The following is a 20205-nucleotide window of genomic DNA, read 5'->3' as shown; positions in this document are numbered from 1 at the left end:
CTAATACACTGGAGTATAAAAATATGCATGGCACATCATTAGGTACACCCGCACAATCTAATGAGACCCAATACAAAAGCTGTATCTATTATTGTTGCTGGAATTTGCAATGGTGTTTCTTTAGCCAATTTTGACCCATTTTTTAATTGTAACTAAATATGTTTGTTACTGTTTTCACCAATCAGCTCCTTAGTTAATCGGTTCTGTGAATTGTGTGGCTGGTTGCGCCTGGCCAAGTTTTGGTTTTGTTTCCACCTGTCTCCACTGTGTCTCAACCACCAACCACCGATATTAGAAAGATCTTGCCGTGCAACAACAACAAATGCATAACGTACAATAACAGTTTTAAAGTAATACCTCTCTCACAGTGTCAATTAAACTACGCATAATTTCGCTCTGTTATTACATTTAGTGGTGTATCTAATCTTGTGGCCAGGAAGGTATACAACATTTGAATTATTTCACAATTAGTCAAATCTAAAACTAAAATTAGGCCAATGCGAGATAAGTTTTATACAATGAATACCATCTTAACAACATCTTAACTCAGCAAATCCAAAATTATTCCTTACAGTACTTACCTCATGTTTATGTGCTGAATGTTTGTATTAGCAAAATTAGTAAAAGTAGAGGAGAAACTAACTGGTATGTACATACATTTGGACTTATTACTTCTGTTCCAAAAGAAAAACACTGTGATGGCAACCTCCCCTTCATAGTGTTGGAGATGAAGGCTGTTTTTATTTCCAAACCATTTCCTCAAAGAACTTAAAACTCAATACAAAATACTGAATTAAATAACCCATCAAAATGGCTACGGATACAATCACTTGCTGCTACATAATTTAGAAAAACATTAGACTAAATAAAAAAGGAAATTTGATCATCTTATATAATTATCTAAACAGGAATTGTCAAAACTCTTGATTTGAACTTTGTAAACAAACCAAAAAATACCATAAATATCATTATGTAATGATTATAGGTCATGCTTTAAAGGGGCTGTATGCAGCGGGTTCCTCCATCTGCTTAGAGGGCGCCAACATTCGAACATACTGCTAGCATTATATGCCGCCCTCTTCCTGCACGCGGATGTAACACATGCACCAGTTATGTTTGTTGTCAGCTAATGATAGCGATTAGGCTAAGTTTAGCTACTAACGTAAGATATCATTGAATTATAACAACAACATGACTTTAAATTGTTGATCGCCTCTCTGAGACTGCTTTGGTGTGTGTACCAAACGCCATTAACGTCAGTTATTTAATTGGCGCCAAAGTAAAATTTGCAACAATTTTTATACAGTTTAATTTGTAATTGTGAAAAATATATCATTTTTTGGGCCAATCTGTTCTTTTAAACCACTATTGGTAACATGTGCTAGCTGGCAGTGTTCTTATATTTTTTTCTTTCAAAATATGTACTTTGGAGTGAGTCCTATTAACAAGAGAGAGAGAAAAATCTCCCTGTTTCAGATCATGTTTAAAAATTCCAGGTTAAGGCTGTTGGGAACCTGCAACAGCTCCAGAGCTTGCGAAGATGGGCAAAAAGGAAAGGTAACTGGGAAACGATAATCTGCGTCCATCATCAGTTGAGCGGACCCGTCGTGATCTTGTCGAAGAGACTGCAACACAAAGAACATTTAGCTGTTGAAATCCGCTGTAGGCATTTCATGACATTGCCCCACAGTGGAGAGCAGTTTTAAAATACAGCTAGATTACTTGAACTTTGCGGACAAACGATGATGCCACCCTCTTCTCAAAACCATCGATGGGTGTGTATGAATTCAGAATCTTGGCAATCTGTAGGAGTTTTAGTTCAGCACAATCTATTAATATGCATTTTCAGTAGGGAAAAAGTGCAGTATGGAGCTGGATCAAATACCTGCACTGTGTTGAGCTCAGTGCATTTCTCAATGATGGCCTTGGCATCTTCATCCGTGCACTTGCTGACCTGCAGCAGCCAGGCAGCCTGAGTCAATGGCTTCAGAGTGTCAATGAAATGAGAACTCTGGAGTTCCTTCTCCTGCAGCCACTCCTCCAGATAGCTGATGTTACATCTGTATGAGCAGAATTGCTGTCATACCAAAACGAACAAATATGAGCGTGTCATGCAGCAAGGTGGCCATGTATGTGGAATGTGATGCAGCATGTCCACCATGTTTGTGGAAAGTGATGCCATGTGTTCACCATATTTACAAAGGTGATGTAGCATGTCTGCAATATTTGTGGGGTGGGATGTACCATATCTGCCTTGTTTGTGGAGTTTGATAGTGTGTCCATCATATTTATAGAGTGTATGATGCAGCCCTTCGGCCATGTTTGTGCAGTGTGATACGACATGGGAGTCCATGTTTGTAGAGTGTGTTATGTAGCATCTCCGCTATGTTTGAGGACTTGTGTGTAGCATGTCTACCATGTTTGTGGAGTTTGATGCAGTATGGTGTCCCTGTTTGTCGAGTGTGATGCAACATGTCCACCATGTCTGTGGAGTGAGATGTACCATGTCCACCGTGTTTGTCGAGTGTGCTGTGTCAGGAGTTTGCACATGTACACAGTACAGTGTATGTTGCTAAACAAGCGCCCAGTTAATAATTTTTTATACAATTTGATCTACATCGTTTGCAAGAATCTTTTTGTGCACAAAGCAGACCATATGCACACAAACCTGATTTGCATTCCTTTCCTACAGGAGCACATGTCTTTTCGGAGCAGCAGGCTGTTGACAGTGGTTGCCCCAATGTGAAAGAGCAGTTGCTTGACAACCTGTTTAATGAGATTTGCCTCCATGCTGTGTTGGCTCATGATAGTGTGGAAGTGTGAGAGCCGTTGAATGATAAAGGAGACAGTGAACATCTCTGTGTCGTCACTGTTTTTGCTGGAACGCTTCCTGAAACCTGTAGGTTTCATGCTGGATATCCCCTGTAAACTCTCATGCTCCAACATACCAGGTACTGAAAGAGAAGCACAGCTACGGTGAAGTATCTTCTGAATGAATAAATATATTCACAACCGTTTCATACCAATGGCAGGTGTGAGAGCTCTTTCCATAGCCGTAATGAACTGGTGGTAGATGCAGATGGCCAAGTCGCTGACCACCTGCCGGTGGTCTGACAAATCAAAGTTCTGCAAGCAGTTCTTTACCTGACGGGGAGTACTTTGTTTACTAAACTCCTTTGGGAAAACATGAAAATACAAGAATGTTAAAGCATACCTGCTGCAGTGAACCATATATTTAAAAAAAAAAAAAAAAAAAAACATTAAAAGTGCCATGCAAGTGCCAATGCCTACCTCATCTCCACTGTACTGCTTGAGACAGTTAAGCAGCTGATACATGTTGGACAGCCAGAACGACAAGGACACCAAGTCATTCTGGTGAGCCTAAAATGGGAACTTGCATTTGAGTACTGTAATTTCTGCGATAGTTATCATAATATTAAAAGTTTATTATGCTGCAAAACTCTCTACAACTGATGCCTGTGTAGCATGCAAGTTAACTTTTATACAAGCTTAAAAACAACAGACACACACTTTAATGGTCTGTTATTACACACTCACCATGGTAAACTTTTTAACAGTGCTTATTGTGGCATTCATAAGAGACCTGAGTTTTTCTTCATCGTTCAGGTAGTCGGCATGGCGGACACACATGAAGAGGATGTAGGCTGGCAGAACAGGGATCATGTTGACTGCCACACCTTTGGGCTTGAGGTCTGTAAGGGATAGGAGTATTCACTTTTGAGTAAAAAATTAATGGAAAAATACTATAAAATTATATGTTAGCGTCCACCAACCATATGTGCCTCATTAGAGATTTGCAAAGACATTTCTAGAAAGTTGCGCAGGGATTTATTAATTATACTTAAATGCGTTAATGTCACTTTGCATTCGTCAGTTTCTTTCAGGTATATAGGAGGACTCTTACTCTGTTGAGACTGAAAGAAATGCAGGTAAACTGCTAAGACCACTGGTAGAAATTAGTCTTTTTTTTTAATTGCAGTGTTTTCCCAAAAATATATGATAACTAAATCAAAAGTAGAGATTGATTCAAAAAGTAAATACCTAAAATGAGGTTTTGAATGAGCTTGGATTGATCCTCTTTCTTGTACTCCAACATTCCAAGATAATCTTTAGGACTAGCTGATGAAGGCGTTTTCTTGACTGTGTGGCACACAACAGAATGATGAAGCCAGAGAAAACTTCCCATAAACTTCCCGTTAAACTAGTAAAAGCCACATGGTTACCTTTTTGTGCTGTTTCGAGGCTTATTATTTGATTCTCTAATTTTTTTATCCATTGGTCCTTCTGGTGAAGCTGTTCCTCAAAGTCCTAAAAGAAAAGCAGAGTTTGGTCCACATTAGCAGCTATTGTGAGCCTTGTCACACATTTTCACACTCACTATATTCTCTGAAGATAACTGGGTGACTTCCAATCTCAGTCGATTCTTGGCGTCTCTGTCCATCTGCAGCTGCCTGCTTAAGTGATCATTGTCCTCTTGGAGGTCTTTTATTTTGCCTTGAAGTTCCTTCTTGTCCTCTTCTAGCACCTCAGCTTGCTCCTCAAAGTGCCTGGTGAGAATTAAAAAAAATCCAGTCAAAGCCAGCACATACTGTAAAAGAGAAAACTCCAGAAACATAGATCATCCGACACTATACTGAATATTTCACCTGCGCTTTGAATACTCTTCTTCGATCTTCTTTTGGAGGACGTTTTTGATCTCCTCTGATTTTTCTGAAATTGTGCAAAAAGTACCCAAAATACATGCAAACTGTATTGTAACCAACTACCACCCATTTACAGTATATTCAACTCTGTTTCAACTCACCAGCTAGCTCCTTTTTCTGCTCTTCTATAAGAACCTCACTCCCTTTCTTTTGTCTTTGCAGCTCTGAAATCTGCACTTTCAGCTCGGGTATAACCTGATAACAAACAGGTCTCATCAACAAAAAAGGCAGCACACAATTGACTGTGCGCTCTTTTATGCTGAAAACTCGTTAAAAGAAAACGCTCCAGCCTACCGAGTTTTCGCTGCTAAGCCTGCACACCTCTTGGCGAATGTTCTCAGTGAGGTTGTTTTTCTCTGTGAACAGATTTTGCAACCTGCTGTTTTCATTTTGAAGGTAGTCCGCTTTCATTGTCAAGCGCTCTACGTGGGTCTCATAGATTGCCTTCTGTTCCTTACGGTGTCTCTCCAATGTTCTATCAACAAGGATGTCAAACAGGTCCAATACTGGGCACTTGGTGCAAGGATGACTGTGTAAAAAAAAACTAACCTGGTAGCTTTCTCTAGACCATCAAAGGCTGCCAGCAGATCTTCAGCTTCATAAGTCTTCTCAGATTTATATGCAGTTAGCCTTCAGAAAAACACAATAACACATGTTCAAGTGACAGCAGTGAAAATGGAGTGAGAGCAGGAGAAACCTAAGAGATCTAGTTTACCCCACAAGCACCTCTTCTTCAACAACACTGCCAGCGAGTAGTCTTGATATCTCAGTCAGTTTGGCTGCAGAGACAATCACAAACATGTCCACATTAACATTCGTGTAAGTTTGTAATCATTTGAAGTATCAGGAATCTGCCGTACCTCTTGCTTCTTCAGACTGTTGCTTCATCTTTCGGTCTATGGTATTCTTTTGATTGTGCAAGTTGCTGAGGTCCTTGCGGAGCTCGGGGATGACCTTAACATGCTTGGTAAGCTGGGCCACCTGATCCTGCAGGTCAGTATTCACCCGGCCATCCTCATCCAACTTCATCTGCAGACCGACTCTCTCGTCCTTCAGCCTTCTCATCTCTTCTTTCAGGCTTCCCAGCTCTTTCTCATGATGCTGTCTCTGCATTTCAAGGTTGTTCTCAGCAATCCTAGCAAGGCAGAATTGCATCAGCAATATGGAAAACATCTGCATTGTCACTTGTGTTCATACTTGCGAAGCCTAGTTTGTGTTTCTTTCTCCTCTAGTAGATTCATCTTCACTTTATCAAACTTCTCTGTCAGAGTTGAAAATGTCAACAGTTTGGTAAAGACGTGACGGATGGACAGACGGCAGATAGACACTGGTAGTACCTCTTTGTTCTTTGGAGGAAGCTTCAAAGTTGTTCTCAATTTTCTGCCTCTCAATGATTAATCCATCGATTTTACCTTGAAGTGAAGTCATTTTCTAGAGTAGGAACAGAAGATAAAAGTTCTTAACGGGAAAATATTTTAATATTTCAGCAAAATAATTGTAAATTACAGCCATCTTAAACAGATCATGTGCCCATTTGTCCTTTGACCTCAGCTACCATTGTCATTAGGGCTGGAATAGTACATGGGAACACCTGCAGGTTTGTATTCGTATTCTGATTTTTCGTTACAGAGCCATTTCATTCGGTACAGACGTGAACCGAATTTGTTGTACACATTCCGTGAAAGACAAGAAGTGTTTCTTGCACCATGAATTTACTAGGGTATTGGGCCCATATCAGCAAAAAAAAAAAAACAATATTGTATTGTATCGGCCTGCATTTCAAATCTCCAATATTGGCACGTTGATACAAGCAGTCAATTCCAGACTCCACCCCAGCACGTCTATCCAGCAGCGGTCGGACAGAGCTCATGTGATCACAACAATAGTGTTTACTCGCGTGCTAACAAAGTAGCATGGAGCAGGAGTGATGTCAGCCATGTGGCAGTAAAAAGACGTTGTGGCTGAGTGCCAAACTTGTCATGCATCGTTCCCATGCTGGCACAGAACTGGGGAATCCTAATACGACAAACCTCATCGCACATGTGAAGCGGCATCACTTGGGAAACGCCCACGGGACAGCAAAAAGTCAATGGCTATAACAGTAAAGCCTCTGTCCGTGGTAAGTAATGTCAATTTTAAACATTTAATTAAGCACCTCGAACCTTGCTATATTATGCCTAACTGCCACCACAATGTGGATAAAACTATATCCCAAATGCATAAAAAGAAAATGGGTGAGTTTTTGTCATACCTACTGTTGCAGACTATTGTTCTCTTGAGCAATATCACTTGATCAAGCCTTTTCTAACATTCCACTCTACGAAATAAGTAATAAAAGTATGCATCGTTTGTACTTTTCCAACATTCCACACTACAAAATAAATAATAAAAGTATGTGTGATTCATGCGGATATGAGATCTTTTGATCAGAATTTTGGACCTGCCTGATGTAAACAGACAAAGACAAATGCAGTGATTTGGCATTGCTCAGGTACAAGCTGGTACTATTAATGCTGCGCTTCAGCTAATGAGGATCTTACATAGTACTAAAACTAAAATAATCATTCACACTGTTCAAACTCTTACTCTTGAACTTACAGCAGCTGCAATGTTTCACTTTCCTAAAAAGACACCTTGTAAATTACGATATAGTATAACATATTTATTTATTTTGGAATTTTATTCATTGGCCAAGTAGTTTTATGGTCAGTATTTTGTATAATTACTGTACCAAAAATACTGTGCACATTAATACCGAGGTAAGTACCAAATTGTGAGGATGCCTTACCATTACACCCTTTGTCGTCATCTATAGTCCGATACTCGTTGAAATCAATATGATTAATAGAATAAAAACAGAAAAAAAGACAGTTTTAAATATTGTAACGTGTTGATGATCTTTGACGTTGCAATCTTGTATAGGACATCATTCCTCTTTATACATCGGACACTAAACCATGGTTTTAAGGAGATTGGTTGAGAACTGTGACCTTGTGAGCTCTACCTGCGCAATCCATCATGTATGGTTAGGTGGGCATTATGCTTGCCTATGTAATGCAAGCACCAGTTCTTGAGGAACAGGGTGTATCATTACATGCTTTTGTAGTTTTGGAGTTTAGGTAGTGACAAGAGTCAAAGTGAGCCCCACTTATGGAACCAGGTATGTAATGTTGCATGTTTTGGTGGCCAAAATCTGTGACAATGTGACAGCAAAAGTGACTACTAGGAGATTTCTCCTTCCATTTCTATGTACATATGCACTCTGCAAGGGGCTGGTTCATTTAGCAATCCTATGGCAGGTGAATTTCTTAGTGTCTTGCTGATGTCTCAAACCTCTCACATGCCACCTTCAGAGCAACCATTGTCAAGCATGAGCACAACTGGTCTGCCACTTCACAAAAGCGGGGTGATACTTCAATCTTGCCAAGGCAGAGTCAGAGGCAGTGGAATGTTTTAGAATTATTTGCTGCTCCAACAGATCCCTCCACCTGGTTCCCAAATGTGCAGGTGGGTGGTACCCAATCGGTGATATCAGTCGGCAGAATGGCGCACTGACACTGGATTGATTTCCAGTGGCCCACATCCACAAACGTTTTGCACTCTTGGCAAAGGCAGTCATCTCCTCCGCAATGGAACTTGTCCATTAGATAGTTGTCATTCCTTTGGACCTTTCCAAGACATCATTCCACTCTTCTGAATTTCTGCATATGGCGCTTTCCTTGAAGAATTCTAAACACATTTCAGCATTTAATGGACGCTACGCTGAAATTTTTCCATCCTCTCTGTCTATTGGAATGTTGTTGTTTTTGTTAGCTCCTCGAAAAAGGAGCTACCAAGAGGACACGTAATGAGCGGCCTATCTGCCTTTATAAGACACACTTTTAGAATTTGGTATGATTGCAGTATAGGTATTAACTATATGCTGCAATATATAAGACACTTCCTTTTCTTTTACAAGAAAGCTTGAAAGATGCAAGGGACCTGGGCCAAATCCTATGTAGTCTGGTCACTACAACAAAAACGGACTGACCAGAGAAGCATCTTCTTTCACTTTCTTCTCTCTTGCTTCCAAAGATGCCTTCTGGTTGATTGATTTTTCCAGCTTTGTCTCCAGAGCTTGAAGCCTTTCCATGGCTTGAGAGTGGGAGCTTGCCAAACTCGTCAGTCTTTCCACCAACCCGCGGTTCTCTTTACTCTGGGATTAAGGATCAGGGATTAGTTTACGTCTTCTCCATGCCCGTACTGACGTACGGACCCTGAGAGGACATTTACCTGCTCCTCATTCTTCTTTCGGAGCTGCTGCACCCTGTAGGAGAGCTGAACCTGATGCACGAGGCGACGCATGGCATTAAAGCGCCGACGAGCCAGCCACGCTCTGGCGTACTTCTGCAGCACCAAGGCCTTGTGTTCTTCCACCATCTGAGCGATGATGTCATGTAAGTCCTAAGTTTAATTTTGTATCGTCACAATATCTGACGAGTGATGACGCTGCAGTTACAGACCTTAGCATAGGATTTACGTGCCAGCCAACCTCGTGTGAAAGCTTGGATGGTGATTGTGGCCAAGCGTACCGTTTCATAGACCTTCCTTATGCGGAAGCCTCTCCAGTACCTCTGGATCAAGACCGCTGCCCAGCCCTGCTTCAGGTTTGCTGCACTCACCGCTTTACTACAGTTTAACAAACCACAAAAATAGAAAGGTATGGATTTATGGATGTTAAGAGTCTGGAATCAAGACGCAACCAAAGGTACGTTGAAAGTCACTAACCGTATCATCTTCTTGCCACGGGTGTATTGTTGTATTGTGATGGCCGCATGCCTCAAACGAAGGTACTTCTTTCTCTGAATCCACCCACGCACGTGTTTCTGGATGGTAATGCACGCTTCTCGTAGTCGGTCCAGACGCAGCTTCTCTAAAAATGCTACCTGACCAGCTCGGAGGAAGATCTTTGTGCGACCAAATTTGTACTGGTTCGGGTCCTGGAGGAACCAAAGTTTTGGATGAGATTTTACTGAGGGTCTAACTCAAAAAACATCTATTAAATAATACAAAGTTCAGTATTTGTGTATCAATTTGTTAGTCATAAATGATTATAAGGCTGTGCAAAAGTTATTTGAAAATAAAAGGTAAAATGGTTAGAAAATTGCAACTGGGGCCAAATCCAATGTGCTGTAGTCTGACTGTTCAATGGACTGTGATTCTACTTCCTATTTCTATCATACAATAAAATCTATGTCAATCCAGACAGATGCATTTATAGTAAGAGGTAAACAATACTGAAGCACACCTGAATCAACCTCTGCAGTACATATTTGCATGTTTGCGTCTTATCATTGAATCCGGCCTCCTGATTGGTCATTAGGACACTGTAACGGCTGTAAAACTCATAGTAGGTCCACCTGCAAACACAAAGCACGTCCATTTTCTCTAAAATGGGACAAATATTTGTAATTGTGTGCTGATATCTAGTAAGTACAAATCACCTGGATGGGTAACTTTGAGCACTGATGCGAATAGTTTCAAGGACCCCACAGGCCCGCAGCTGCTGCACCACCCTCCCGGAGTGATATCTTAAAAGAAAAACACCCACGGTTAAATGCTTCTAACAAAGAAATATGGAATTACTGATTAATTGACATACTCACTCAAAGGGCAGCTTTTCATCATTTGGCTTGATGCAACGCACATAGTGAGGGGTTGTAGCATTCAGTGTCGCCATCAGTAAGGCGAGAGAGCTGCAAAACTAAATTCACAATATGTCAGCATGGGCACTGAACAGCCCACTAACTGATTAACACATGGCGAGAGAGTAAACATGGCCACCTTATCACCAACTGAGGTCCTCAGCTGTTTATTGGCTGGTTTCAGCCCAGGCCTGGCCGACTTCACTTTGATTCCTTTAATGCTGGGAATGTTTTGCTCATCCTCTTGGAAGAATTTGGCCAGGAAGGGAAACTGATAAAAGTTGCAAAATATGTTAAGTTGAGAAAAACAAGGCTGTAAAATTTGTTTTTAAGAAACATGCAAACTCATATTCTGCGCTGTAACAAACAAATTCTACCTGCAGAATTGATTTATTTATCTTGAGAACTTTTTTTTTTACCTGACTGCCTCTCATAACTTCAACCAATTCTTCATAAAGAGCATCTCTGTTCTTCTCAAGAAAACCTCTGCAATGATATTCCACCTGTTCAGCAACAAGATGGAAAATAGCATTAAAAATGAGAGGTACACTACATGCATAAAAGTACTAGGATATACCCATTATTAATGAATCAAGCAAGCCAGAGTTGGACAAAACGCAAAGCAAGGCCCAAAGGAAATCCTTGCTTGGTATGAAAAAGTTGAGAGCCCTGGCCTCAACTGCATCAAAAACTTTTGGGATGAACTAGAACAGAGATGGTGAGCCAGCAGGCCCAACATCAGTGACACAAATGTGGGGGGGGAAATCCCACCTCTATACTCCCAAATCTTGCACAAAGTCTTCCAAGAGAAGAGCAGAAGCAGTTATAGCTGCAAAGGGTGGATGAAGCTTCATATTTTTTTCCATGCCCCAATACTTTTGTGCATATGCAGGTAGAATGTGTTCAGACCTTGTCTGCAAAGTGTTGTATCACAAACGTGTCATTTGTCAACTTTGGCCTCTCAAACAAGGGATTGCTATCAAGGTAGTTGTACAGTTTCTGCAGCCAGCTTTGATCAGTGCCTTGAGGAAACTGTAAAGCAAAAAACATATCTGTTTATGAGGAACACTGATTGGGAAAAGCAAAATATGAACTGAATCACAGAAAGGATGTCCAAGTACCAAACATTCTTCATCCAGCAAGTCAAGGATTCCCATTTTAGCTTCAATCAGGTCTATGACTGGCTGGTTGTCATAGAAGTCTATTAATGTCCATGGGATGTCTTCTTTCATGTACTCCTCCTGCTCCAGTTTGAACACATGCTGAAAAAATAAGACAAAATGGATAACTGCTTGCTCAAGATGACTGTGCAGGGTTTGGTTCTGGACAATGGATATACATACTAAATTAAACTGCTGCTGCAGCTTCTCATTAGCATAGTTGATGCAAAACTGCTCAAAGCTGTTGATGTCGAACGTCTCAAAGCTGCCAAAAAATGAAAGCTGAGATCAAGAAGACATTTAAAATCTAAAAAATAAATCAGGAAGACAGTTGTATATTCATTACCCATAAATGTCCAGAACTCCTATGAAAGCATGTTGCTTCCCAGGCACCTGCAGCGCTTTGTTTATCCTCTTAATGATGCAGTCAAACAAATGAGCATAGATTTGCTTGGCGAGGGCGTCTCTGGAATTCACTGCACGGTCTTTGTGCAATGGCTTCACCACCGTCTCGGCCACAAGAACGAGCCTACGGTTACACAGCCAACGCACCAACCCATCTGCACGCACACCCAACAGGTCACAGGCAATGTGGAGATGCGTGTCGCTGGGCTGAAAGTGATACAAATCCATTCTTGTATTAAACATTGTAAATGACTGAATGGTCACAACATTAGGTACAGATGAACAATCTTATTTATGAATGAATTATACCATTCCAATGATAATGTTTGATTGCAAATGTCAGATTGGTATACCCCGAATGACCTGAATAAGATCGTAATAACTGATTGTTAATAAAAAATACAGTATTAGAATCCATCAGTGTGATGTAGTACAGTTCTACTCCAATGCAAACTAGAACCGCAATAAAAACTATTGTTATATTGGCAATGTATGATTCAATTCATGCAAGATGCGGTTTTACACACGGAAAGTTGTGTGCTGCAGTGAAATGCAGCCAAGCGAAAACAGCAGTTATGCTGAACTAATGTTCTGCACCACAGAGCCGCGTTTGTCAAAATTGTCCCCCAGCCGTGGGGGTGGCCATTGGGTTGGCCAGAGAGTGACCAAGGGAGGCTAATATTATCAGACATCCCTAATCTTAATAAGTAATCCTAATAAGTACTGCTACACATTGTACCCTGTGATATAAAACATCTGTGCAGCAAATGGAGCTGTAAAAGATAATGCATTCCAGTGGGACCCAAATATGTGGCACTTTCTATGAAATCTGAGCATTATTTTCCCAGTCAAGGCAGAATTTTTGATACTGCTCTTGTATTAAAGCTCATTAGATTGTGCAAGTGTACCTAATGTGTGTGAATAAAGCTTAGCAAGCGAACACTCACAGAAATGGATGACCTGTCATCACCAGAGCTCTTAATTTCCACATTCCCCATATGGAGAATGGCTGCCAGCACTTTGAAGACGTCCGACTGAAAGTCTTCATTCAGTCCTAAACAAAAAAAAGTTGTAGTAATGCAGTAAAAGTACATATTAATGATGCATCTTTTAATGTCACCTAGCAAGGAGAAGGTCCGCTGAGTCTCCTCCATGCTTTTCCTGTCATCTACACCTTCAATAGAGATGTCACCACCAATGCCCGTGTAGTGAAACTCCTCAGCACTCACTGCAGAGAAAAGGATAACAACATCTTCAAAGTAAAGATATGGACATGGAGTAGTGAGATGATGATGTTAAACCTTCACACTTACGCAGTTGGAGGGCCTTGAACTGTGGCAGGTGTGCACAGGCGCACATTTGGTAAAAAATGTGATAGTTCCGCTCATTGTAGGCCTGAAAGCAGCAACATTACTCGCATGAAATAACAGCAGAATAACCCATCATACTGTGGTCATACCTGGAAAACCACTCTGGATTTCTCCAACAGGTACGTCCTCATATTTGCCCCAATGATCCGGTACCTGCTGTCAAAACTGATCTCCGTGAACTTCCCAAAACGGCTACTGTTGTCGTTCCTGATCGTCTTTGCATTCCCAATGGCCTTCAGAAATTTGGGCACGATTTAGGTATTTTTGAAAACAGCCTTCATCATGGTTATCGGCTTTCAAGGAGTGCTGTGTACATGACTGAAGCATTTCATGTTTCAGCCGTGGTAGCATCTTACCTCTGTTATGGGATTGGATGCTAAGACTTTGTCTTCAACTTGGGTCTTACTGCCAGATTTGCTTACAACAGCAAAGTATCTCATTGCGTATCGAGCAGACACTGTTTTACCTGCTCCAGATTCTCCACTGATGATGATAGATTGGTTCCTGTGGTTTCTGTTCAAGAGAGATGACAACTGTTATTAAAGAAATGATGGAATTTCAAGTTTTTACCTTTGCTAAGGAGATCTACCGTGACTTTGTCGTTTATAGCTTTCCATGTACAGCACTGTGCAAAAGTTTTAGACCACCACAAATATTTACAGTTATTGGCCCTATGGTTTCCGTGTTAATGGAATCGCGGATTTGGCCAATAAAAACAAAATTTACTTTTAAACGCAGAATCTTATGGAAAGTGACATAATGTGAATGAAACTGTCATCGTGAGGAGGAGGAGGAACGGTCGTGTGGAGAAGTATTTCCCTCGTGGACTGCGGAACCTCATCACAAACACTAACCCGCCCCTTCCCGAACTAAACATGTCTAAACTGCAGCCTGAAACACCAGCGAAAGTTGGCAAAAAAAATTGGAAACGCCTTTCTTTCGGAGCATGAATGGAAGCTCGCAGGGTTAGCTTAGTTGTAGCTGTGTGCGTCTTAGGCTAGATGAGTGCTTACACCGTGTTTTACCGCTTTAATGTAAGCGAGCGTTTTAAAATGCCCACTGATGTCATGCAGTTTGTGAGTGAAAAAAGACAATAAGCACGTTTATTCTTGCCCGCCCGTCTTAACCATAAACATACATTCTCAACACACAGAACACACTTCTGGCCTTCCAAATAAGAGCGTTGATTGTCACATCTTACGTCTAATTGTGTAAACAAAATCCGGGTGTCATTGAAAAATATCTTAGATTAATCACCCAATTGGAATTGATGGTAACTACATCTTCCTTAAATACAAGCATGGGCATTACAGTGTGTTGACCACTTTGTGGCAATATGTGGAGAGGCTGGCATCCCATTAGAAGTTTCTGAATTACACCTGAATTACTGGGCAAAATTGTCCAATGATGTATTGCATCAATCAATGTTGGGATTTTTGCATTTAATTAATGGACATTTTATTCAGTAACCCAAAATGCACACACTCTGTGCTCGTAAAAATAAGTGTAAAAGGTAAAAAAAAAAATGGAATTCTAAAAAATTTAAATAGAAAACACAGAATTTGGGGGAAAAAAAATGGAATTTGGGAAAAGGGCCCTATGTTAATGAACAACAACAAAAAAGCCTACCATTTGTGGAAAAGGAAAGAGGAAGTTTACGCACACAACCCTGACACTATCCACACAAATAAAGGCCGTGCATGGTAAATAAATGTTGCTATTGATGACCTACTTGACATATGCAACGAAAAACTGTCTTATTTTTTTTAATAACTTGTCCAAAAAAGGGGAGAAACTGAGCACTAAGGACTAAGGCTCTGTGTCTTGTAAGCGTAATCCAACAAACCTCATGTTTGTTATCATTAATATTAATCGAACACATAATATCATGACTATAAAATAAAATGAAGTATTCAAGCGCTGCGTTCTTTTTAGTGTAGATACTATATGCTCGTGCGTAGAGTTCATGATAAATGCCAAATGATGTCCATCAGTGTCACGTCAAATAACACTTTCCACAAATGCTTTAAGTTAATAACGGTGTGATGTTTTCATGCAGTGATGGATAAATCTTTATTGGCTTCCACTGCATGTTTATTTCTGACATATGATTTCACTTCGCCACTTACGCCATACTTTGCGTGGAAAACCTACGAGAGAGAACCATGCAGCTAGAAGGACTACTTTCAACAACAATGACCTCGATATAATTGTTGCATGGGCCAGTTCAATAAAGAAATAAAGCGAGGAACTCATGCAACTATATTCAGTGACACTCACAGTGCAACACCAAAGATGGAGGATGTGGATATCAACAGGGGAGAAAGGATAGGATAAAAAGAAAGAAAAGGAAGAGGGAAAGTGGAGAAAAAAAAGGTTGTTTTTTTTTCAATATATGCGTACATGTACACTGTGGTGACCTCTGCTGTAGTGGAAGACGAGCGGTTAACAAAGGTGTTGCAAACTGCGTCCAAAGACTCCTCATACAAGCCACTGTGCAGCACTACAGTGACGACCAAAATCAACAACATGTACAGCGGTAAAAAGAAAATTTAAGATTTTGGTGGAGGATCTGCCCGACTCTGTTGCTGTAACTGAAGATCACCGGACCTCAGCTGGTTCAGTGTTCAATATTTTTATTGCTCAGAAAAGTGCTCTGTTTTTTGATGTGTTAACTTCAGTGCTTTACATGGGCCTGATGTTTTAATTCATTATTATTTTGTGATTATTTGAAGAGTGACAAAAGAATACAGTACAGCAATATTCCCCCCCCCCCCCCGTGGTCAAAACTAAAGGTTGCAGGCAGCACTTGGGACAAGTCTCAGATACAGAATGTAAATGGCTATGATTGCATCTGTTCAAAGTCTGTTAAAAACAATAGTGCTTAGACTGAGTGGCAATTTAGAAATATGTTGTACCTGCATTAAAAGGCAGCACACAGTGGCAAGCTTGAGTTGTGGGTGGACTGTTCCATTGGTGCCATGGTGACTCAAAATGGTGAATATAAATTTGGATTCTCACCAAAATTGTGTTTCTTCCTTGTGTAATGAGTGCTAGCTGGTGTAGATGTGCAAAAGTACATTAAATTACCGATGTCCTGATCCACATTTTCGATGTTGATTTTTTATAGTCTTGCTGATCCGAACCCGATCCTTTTCTTTTTTCTAATAAGCTTTTGTTACGAACATGAATTTGCGAAATTTAATATGGTTATGAAAATAGGTTTTCGAAGCATTAAAAATAATGCAACCAAAGTATTGCTGAATTTACTTTTTTATGACACAGCATGACCAACAGTATTGTTTGGCTTTTGGACCAAACCTCTGTGAGTCAGGTCCCAATAAATCCAATAAAAGATAAAATTTGAAAAAATGTCCGTGCAAAATACTTTTAGGGCAGGATCAATCATCTGACATGGTTATAGATCAATTTATGGTGTGATTTAGAATATATTACTTTTTTTAACAAACTTACACAAACACCACGGACATGTCTGCATGGTTGTGTTGCCCTTTCTTCTTCTTGCGGGTGGCGGAGTCGAGTGGCAACCAGCTTTGAGGCGCATTACCGTATCTACCATGTTGGAGTGTGGCCCACAGTTAAGAAAGTGATATGGCAACCGGATCGGGTCGGAGCGTGGTTCGAGCCCCGGCCGTGTGCAGGGGAAGACCAGATGGGTTACACTTACAATAGATGACAAAATGAGTTGGAAATCCCACATTAAAAATATACAACATTAAACCAGAGAACATTGTTGTCCTCTGGTTTAACCATATCCAACTCATTGTATGGCGATATGGGGAAATACCTACAATTCACTCATTAACTGTGCTACAAAAAAGGTCATTTAGGATAATCCATAATGACCGTTATAGAGAACATACAAACCCTTTATTCTTAAAATCACAAACTTTCAAATCGCTAAAATTAGGCATAAAGCAAACAATAACCTGCTACCCAAAAACGTAATACAATTCTTCTCATCAAGAGAGGAGAAATATGATCTTCGAGAGAAATGAAACTTAAAACACTTAGATGCGGGAAAAACGCTAAAAACCTTCAACACATCAGTGTGTGGAATTAAATCATGGAACGGATTGAGTAAAAAACTAAAAAAATGCACTAAAATGAGCGATTTCAAGAAACGGTACAAGCAGTTGAGGTTACAGTACAAGGAAGAAGAATTTTGAACCACAGGGAAATACCTGTATAATGCTATGTCATATGACTACTGCACTCACTCCTTAGTCTTCATTTCCTAAGACTATCTGAAATAGCACATTGTCTGTACGCACTCATCATCCAACAATGGTTCCGTCAACTATTAACTTCTTCACTTATATTGTACATTATTTTATTTGATTATGTTTTATTTTTTATTCAAGGTTAAATAACTTTTTTATATTGATTCCCAAATTGTAACTCTATTGTAACACATTGTTATGCTGCCTTATCATTTTCTTATGTTATTTCAGAATTAGTAAAGGATACATGTTGACTAAAAGAAGTGAACAAATTTATTAGCAATTGCTGTGAAACAGAGACGGGGTAGGATTAAATAAGATCTGCTTCATCTTACTCCTGTTTGGACATGTGGAATTGTTAACTGTGATATGTGATGTATTCCAAAGTAACATGTATGCATGTTCTAAATAAATTAAACCATTTTCAAATGCTTATGGAGGATCTTATTTTAGTAGAAATTCAGCATCTGGGTGACACTTTAACTCCTTTTAGCTGTTAAGATGCTAGATTCACTCACTGGCTTCACAGATGACAAATGTTATCTTGAAGTGCTCTTGTCAGTGCTTTTTATTTACCTGGCCATCTGTTTGTAAGCTTCCTCTGCCACTGCAAATATATGAGGGTCCATGTCGCCCATGTTCTGGCCTGAGTATGCATGAATGATTGCATCTCCGTAGATAGGAAGCTGCTTGTAAGGATTCAAAGCCACCAGGATGATACCTACGGAGAGGAGACATGTGCAAAACTGAATGCAAAACTCCTCAGTGCTTCCGGGGCACAGACTTCCTCAGAGCCTACCACAGTAGGTGTAGATGATCCTGGACTCCAAGAAACGCACTTTGAGGTTGTGCAGGACTGCGGGTTCATGGAGGTAGCTGAGAGCAGTGAGGTCATTCTCCCCCACCAAGATATCCGGGTTGCGAAGAGGAGGGAGTTGTGGTGGCGATGAGTCCACAGTGTACTTAAACTCCTTCAAGTAAGAAATGGAGGTCATGTGATGTGTTAGGTCACCTTTTATCCATTAAAGCTGTGTGTGAAAGCTTACTAGTTTTACTTACGGTGCCATCTTCAAGAAGCAGTTGCAGAATATCATCACCGTAGTGGTAATCTCTCAGAATTTCTGCTGATTTCCAGACATGTTCTTCATCTGGAATCCACACTCTGTTGTACTGAAGTAGATTACAAAGCGGAAAACACTTATTATGAACTTTGACAAGATGACAATGTCATGCTTTAAACATGCACTTTCCCACATCAAATGTAGCTAACTCACATACACACACGTTGAGGGAAAGTCAAAACTTTAACTAATTTTCAAAAACCTTCTGCATCCCAGCAAATCCAAAGCATAATACAATGTTCCCATATGTCTATTTTAACACGAGCAAAAAACAACCTATACTGTGTCGTAACCCCGCAGTGTACACTTACCCGTGTGTATAGCTGAATTAACGCCATATTCTGGCATTATTATTTCAATTCCCAGTTAGAATATTTGTTTCTTCCTGTCCTTTCTAAATGACCGACACATTTCCTTACAGTTGTAAATTCACAACTACTGCGGAATCATCATTTAAGTTAGCCAGGATAAAACGATTTTTCCGGTGTGGTTTTCAAAGTAAGCAAATGAGTGCTTAAACCTGGCGGTGTTTAAAATTATTTTTAATGAGTGTGAGTATTTCATCTTCTCAATTTACGTTTGTATCACTTTCAAGTGTGACATAGTTTTGTTTTGTGTTGTTCGATCAGGCACCAGCGTATACGTGTGCTTTTATTTTGAAAGTACCTGCCTTACACCGCCGTTGTGTATCACCTTCACTTTGTAAGCATCGCTGCCCAGACGGGAGTCGCTCACCTGTTGCGACTGTGACAGGAGACTCCGCCCACCTGTCTTGTGACGGCGGCTAGCCAAAGGAGGGTGAGCTCGTTTGTTCAAGGATACCAAAGCGTAAGAATCCGGATACAAATACCATAAAAACTCAGGAATTTAAGTTAAAAGGAAACGGGGTTTTTGTAAAGATGCCACTACACAATAGTGCAGTAGTTTGTGTGAGAGATATGAGAAAGAGGGGCAGAATGAGTTTTGGAGTGTACGAACCTGTCTGATGACTAGATCTGTCATGCTTATTTCCTGGAGGATTCTGACTTAAAATCAAAGCACTGCCTGTAAAGTACATGATAAGAAACAGCATCAGCATGCCGACATAGTGAAAATTCAGCATTTATACAACAGATGTTTATGCACTTCAAATATTTCACATTTCTTCCCATTAAATAGCATAAATAACTTAAAAATAGTACAAATGGAAACTTTTTTTTAAATTCAAATGAAGTGTAAATACACATGCCAACACATTAAAAAATATATAGTATATATTAAACATATTTAAAAAAACACTTCTGGAAAAATATTAATGTCAACATATCTGTCAGGTTGGTGGGAATTTCTGTAAAAAACAACCTCTTCTCTCATCCCATGCCGACGTACACCCACCTGGAGCAACCCACCTGACATCCTGTAAAACAAAAAACAAATGCCGTATTTCTCATTATGGACAGTGAAAGGCAGTCACATGGTACATATCACTCAAAATAACCAGTTCATCCCTTTTCAGAT

General features: G+C 40.1%; 1 protein-coding gene across 2 annotated transcripts; it reads right to left on the bottom strand.

Annotated features, from left to right (window-relative positions):
* Positions 1–112: 112 nt before the first annotated feature.
* On the bottom strand, positions 113–19160 carry myo5c (myosin VC). 2 transcript variants are annotated; one of them, XM_054777886.1, is made up of 40 exons: positions 19020–19160; positions 18647–18757; positions 18387–18558; positions 18164–18308; positions 13700–13856; positions 13433–13576; positions 13287–13368; positions 13094–13201; positions 12921–13027; positions 11915–12180; positions 11752–11833; positions 11530–11670; positions 11318–11440; positions 10828–10911; positions 10548–10679; positions 10370–10467; positions 10208–10294; positions 10012–10123; positions 9492–9703; positions 9227–9392; positions 8997–9143; positions 8755–8919; positions 6062–6155; positions 5922–5985; positions 5585–5859; positions 5440–5503; positions 5274–5354; positions 5019–5199; positions 4826–4919; positions 4668–4731; positions 4400–4568; positions 4245–4329; positions 4063–4161; positions 3559–3713; positions 3292–3381; positions 3024–3174; positions 2669–2954; positions 1886–2060; positions 1723–1803; positions 113–1625 (listed from the first exon to the last, which is right to left on the bottom strand). In XM_054777886.1, the coding sequence occupies exons 1-40, from the start codon at positions 19044–19046 to the stop codon at positions 1473–1475; spliced, it is 5229 nt and encodes a 1742-aa protein (XP_054633861.1). In that variant the 5' UTR covers positions 19047–19160; the 3' UTR covers positions 113–1472. The 2 variants fall into 2 exon arrangements, with proteins under 2 accessions (XP_054633861.1, XP_054633862.1); XM_054777887.1 differs by lacking the exons at positions 8755–8919; positions 8997–9143 and having other exon boundaries at positions 9296–9392.
* Between the last annotated feature and the right edge of the window lie 1045 nt (positions 19161–20205).

The sequence above is a fragment of the Dunckerocampus dactyliophorus genome, chromosome 5 (genome assembly GCF_027744805.1).
Source record: "Dunckerocampus dactyliophorus isolate RoL2022-P2 chromosome 5, RoL_Ddac_1.1, whole genome shotgun sequence".
NCBI lineage: Eukaryota > Metazoa > Chordata > Actinopteri > Syngnathiformes > Syngnathidae > Dunckerocampus > Dunckerocampus dactyliophorus.
Note: the sequence above shows the minus strand (reverse complement) of the source record. Positions and strands in the feature narration are given on the sequence as shown.